Source organism: Eleginops maclovinus, chromosome 3 (genome assembly GCF_036324505.1).
Source record: "Eleginops maclovinus isolate JMC-PN-2008 ecotype Puerto Natales chromosome 3, JC_Emac_rtc_rv5, whole genome shotgun sequence".
NCBI classification, from domain to species: Eukaryota; Metazoa; Chordata; class Actinopteri; order Perciformes; family Eleginopidae; genus Eleginops; species Eleginops maclovinus.
In genome coordinates this window covers 395,001-399,835 of record NC_086351.1, presented here as the reverse complement: position 1 = coordinate 399,835, position 4,835 = coordinate 395,001, and the positions used below count along the sequence as shown (strand labels likewise).

Sequence of the window (4,835 nt, the reverse complement as noted above, 5' to 3'; positions counted from 1 at the left end):
TCATGTTCCAGGTTTTATTGATGGTTAAATACAGTATTTGCCTCAGATCAGACAGATGTTCCTTCCTCCCTTGTGGCAGCAGGGGGCACCAGCACACAGGAAAAGAACAGAATCCTCCATGGTCGTTATACATGTACCACAGGGTGAGCAGAGCTGCTTCCTTTGTTTAAGGTACCATCAACAATACAAAGAAATCAGACAAGAGACGTACAACATACAAGACACACATCTGATATTCAAAGCGGCCCGATCCTTCCTTCAGCGGTTCTCCTCCCCCGTAGTTGGTTCTAAAGGTTCTTGGTTCATGTAAATGGTATTTGCTTCCCCTGAAAGTCTCTGAACACAGTTTTTTCTCACAACTCAAAAACGTTTCACTGAGATGTCTGATGTGTTTTGCAGGTTAAAGATATTCCTGATTCCACGGTGGGTTTCTTCAGCCGTTCCTGCGCCCTCCCCCTCCTCCTCGTCCTCCTGGTCCTGACAGACTCTTCGTAGTCAGACAGAGTTTCTCACAGTCCGTCTGCGTCTCGAAGCGGTTTCCGTTGCCGTCGCAGCCTCCGTACCTGAAGCGAGAGCATCTCTTCAGCTGTCTGTTGAAGAACCACTTCAGGGTGAAGTCCTGGCAGCTGCCGGGGGCCTTCGGGAGGAGACAGACGTCTGGAGGAGAGACGAGGAAGACAGATTTGGTTATAACTTCATGTTTTTGTTTTAAGACTTAGAATAAAGCAGATCCTAGAGTTCTGCTGGGAATGCTGGGCAATTTACACAATTAGCATAAGTTGCTTTAATTAGCGTCATAGCTTATGTGGACAAAAATTGGCTTGACCGATTTGGACAGTTTAGGAGCGGCTTTGGGGGTTTTGGGGGCTGACATTTCAGGATGAAAAATTACAGTTTTAACCAGAGGTGATATCTGTAGTCCCTGTGGACTGATTTGAATTCATTTTTGGTTGATTCTGCGTGAGTGGACTCTGGGTGATCTGGATTGGACAGATGAATTGTCCCCAGTAGAGGTAATAATGGTCTCTCTGTGTCCAATGGTCTCAACACTGCTCATGGTGGTCAGAATCAGCCCACAGAGAGGACAGATATGATCACTTTCTGGTTGAAGCGGCCATTGTTGATGCTGAAAATGTCAGAAATGGGATTCAAAAACCACTCGTCCCCATCGGCCATGTTTTGCTAACCCTTAAACACCTTTACACTCTGTGTTGTGCAGAGGGCTGTGTGCAGCTACCTCTGATGTCAGCTCCCGAGTCTCCTGTGATCCAAGTGTCTTCGCCGTCCGGCTGTCTGCTCTGAGTCCATCCTCCCGTTGGATCCTCAAACATCTCCACAAGCTTGTCTCCGATCTCCGCAGAGCCCTGACTGGACAGCCATGATGGAACAAGTTTTCAGATTTCACTTAAATTGACTTTCTCCGCCGCCTGAGCTCCTTCGGGCCGATAAGACCACTTCTTCTTTAGATTTTTACATCTGTACTTCTCACTGTATCCGCAGTACTGCAATACAACATGGTACAAGTGTTTGTGCTCCGCCTTCAAGTCAAAACTGCTCAAAGACTGCAGGTCTGTGAAAGACGTATCAACATCATCTGAAACGTACCTGATTACCTTTCACTTCTGCTGAACAAAACTCGATGATTCACAGTAAAATTCCGTATGTTTTGAAGTACTTTACTTGAGTTTGGCCACTTTCTGCAGCTGTATGGTTGTGTGTGAGTCTTTTTACCCATTGTATATGTCCTGCTTTGGTGCCTCCGCCGGGTCGGCCAGCTGGCTGCAGGTTGGAGACGGAGGAGGATACGTTACCACGCCCTCTGGAAAAACAACACAAATACCATAGAGCTTGTTACTGAAGCGATAAAATACTCCATGCTGTCAACTGCGCACATTCCTCTGTTTGTGTTGCACAGATCATCCAGAATAGAAGAACATTTACCCGTTTGATCTCTGATATAAATAGCAGATAATGTATTAAATGAACCTGAAGTTTAAAGAAAAGGACCGAAATCTAGTAAATGTTGCACTTCAATCTGAGATATGGATCAGGATGCTCTTCCGGTAAAACCACTAAATCTAATCTGAGAGTTGTTCTCTGAATAAAGCCCCCCTCCACTGGCCTAAAATGATGCCTCTTTTTTTAAACCCCGGGTGTGTGTAGAGTGTGTGTTCTTACTGGTGAGAGCGGAGAGGAAGACCCTGAAGAAGCGCTGGGTGTAGCCCTGCTCCTCGGCCTTCAGTCTGTCCAGGTGGACCAGGTGCTGCAGGACCGGCCCCCCCGCCAACTCCTCCACCTGCCTGCGGTCGTAGCGCTCGCCCACCGTCACCACGAACACCGCCACCCCCTCGCACTTGGCCTTCTGGGAGACGTAGTTGAGCTTGGCCCGGTCCTCGAGGGCCGTGCTGGTTCCCACCACGGTCAGCACCGCCCTCTTCCTGCCGGGCTGCACTGCCTTCGGGAACAGCTCCTTCAGGGCGAAGTCCAGAGTGAAGCCCAGCGCCGAGGAGCTGCCCTGCAGAGTCCCCGTTCATGTGGAGGACAGAAGAACAGAGTCACTGACTGTGGTTCTGTTGGGGTAAATGGCTTCGAGTCGAACTGAAAGAGTTTTATTTCATATTGTTCTGATTCCAGAAAAGTGTTTTTTAATCAAATACTAAAAAGTCCGGTACTCTTCACAAACACACTCTAATATGACCCAACATGTATTGCTCCTAACGTAATCTGAGGATCAGGGACGGTGTACCTGCTGCGTCATGTTCATCAGGTGCCTCCTCATCAGGGCGGAGGTCTGGAAGGTCCCAAACCCAAACTCCACCTTGGGGGTCCGGGTGCCGCTCTGCTGGACGACGGCCAAGCGGGCCCCTGGGCTGGTCCTGCGGGGCGTGGGGGTCACGGCCAGCTGCTCCACCACGGAGCCCAGCAGCTGCTGCATGCCGGCATACTCGTCAGCCTGCACCTCCCTGGAGCTGTCCACCACCAGAACCAGGTCCACATCCGCCTCCTGAGGCGGCACCGGGTCCTGGATGAAGGAGCACTGCTGCGAACGCTGGCACGGGTCTGAGGAAACACCACAAACAACATTCCTCTCAGCGGGGAGCCGGACCCGTGTGGGCTGACATCAACCCACAGAGACGCTCCTGTGTATACCCGAGAGCTTTGCTTTGCTTAAAGACAACGAACAGGAGAGCAGTGGCTGCGTACCGTAACAGATGGCGCAGTTCTTGACCTTCATCAGGTCGGGGGCCGGGTCCCTCCCCAGCAGCGTGAAAATGGAGGCCCCGGATTCGTCCACCTGGGGTCAAAAACAGCAGCTCTTAGAGAGGTCAAATCTGAACAGCGACAGTTTTCCTAACGCTCAGGAGTCTGTGGGCGGTGGAGCTCGTCTGAGGCGTAGAGGAGGAGCAACGGGAGCTGGAATACAGGACTGTGTTTCAGAGACCCAGAAGTCTCTAAGTGTCGGCCATGATAACAGCTGTTGGGATTCTGTCGCTTCAACACTTACTTTATATCACACGGCTTGGTTGAATACTCTCTTCTGATTGGTCAATTTGTAAACTTCAGAGGTTGTTAATACTCGATAACACACCGCTGCGAAGCAAAATAATGACCGTTGCTGAGGAAGATCACTGGAGAGAAGAGGTTTAAAGACAGACAGGAAGTGAACACTAAAGGGAACAGCAGGAGAAGACAGACAGGAAGTAAACACTAAAGGGAACAGCAGGAGAAGACAGACAGGAAGTAAACACTAAAGGGAACAGCAGGAGAAGACAGACAGGAAGTCAACACTAAAGGGAACAGCAGGAGAAGACAGACAGGAAGTCAACACTAAAGGGAACAGCAGAAGAAGACAGACAGGAAGTAAACACTAAAGGGAACAGCAGAAGAAGACAGACAGGAAGTAAACACTAAAGGGAACAGCAGAAGAAGACAGACAGGAAGTAAACACTAAAGGGAACAGCAGAAGAAGACAGACAGGAAGTAAACACTAAAGGGAACAGCAGGAGAAGACAGACAGGAAGTAAACACTAAAGGGAACAGCAGAAGAAGACAGACAGGAAGTAAACACTAAAGGGAACAGCAGGAGAAGACAGACAGGAAGTAAACACTAAACGGAACAGCAGAAGAAGACAGACAGGAACTCAACACTAAAGGGAATAGCAGAAGAAGACAGACAGGAAGTCAACACTAAAGGGAACAGCAGAAGAAGACAGACAGGAAGTAAACACTAAAGGGAACAGCAGGAGAAGACAGACAGGAAGTAAACACTAAAGGGAACAGCAGAAGAAGACAGACAGGAAGTAAACACTAAAGGGAACAGCAGAAGAAGACAGACAGGAACTCAACACTAAAGGGAACAGCAGAAGAAGACAGACAGGAAGTAAACACTAAAGGGAACAGCAGAAGAAGACAGACAGGAAGTAAACACTAAAGGGAACAGCAGAAGAAGACAGACAGGAACTCAACACTAAAGGGAACAGCAGAAGAAGACAGACAGGAAGTAAACACTAAAGGGAACAGCAGAAAAAGACAGACAGGAAGTCAACACTAAAGGGAACAGCAGAAGAAGACAGACAGGAAGTAAACACTAATGGGAACAGCAGAAGAAGACAGACAGGAAGTCAACACTAAAGGGAACAGCAGAAGAAGACAGACAGGAAGTAAACACTAAAGGGAACAGCAGAAGAAGACAGACAGGAAGTAAACACTAATGGGAACAGCAGAAAAAGACAGACAGGAAGTCAACACTAAAGGGAACAGCAGAAGAAGACAGACAGGAAGTAAACACTAAAGGGAACAGCAGAAGAAGACAGACAGGAAGTAAACACTAAAGG

General features: G+C 48.7%; 1 protein-coding gene across 2 annotated transcripts in view; it reads right to left on the bottom strand.

Moving 5' to 3' along the window:
- LOC134862234 (collagen alpha-6(VI) chain-like) overlaps positions 1-4,835 on the bottom strand; it is a 37,514-nt gene continuing 32,679 nt past the window's right edge. Inside the window, exons 35-40 of one of the 2 annotated variants that reach the window (XM_063880005.1) lie at positions 3,205-3,295; positions 2,747-3,060; positions 2,179-2,515; positions 1,732-1,819; positions 1,238-1,368; positions 1-657 (exon numbers count right to left, since the gene is read on the bottom strand). In XM_063880005.1, coding sequence (XP_063736075.1) covers positions 434-657; positions 1,238-1,368; positions 1,732-1,819; positions 2,179-2,515; positions 2,747-3,060; positions 3,205-3,295 — 1,185 coding nt within the window. In that variant the 3' untranslated portion in view covers positions 1-433. Of the gene's footprint in view, positions 658-1,237; positions 1,369-1,449; positions 1,503-1,605; positions 1,820-2,178; positions 2,516-2,746; positions 3,061-3,204; positions 3,296-4,835 lie in introns of those variants that run through there. The other variant, XR_010165478.1, reaches the window with a different exon arrangement.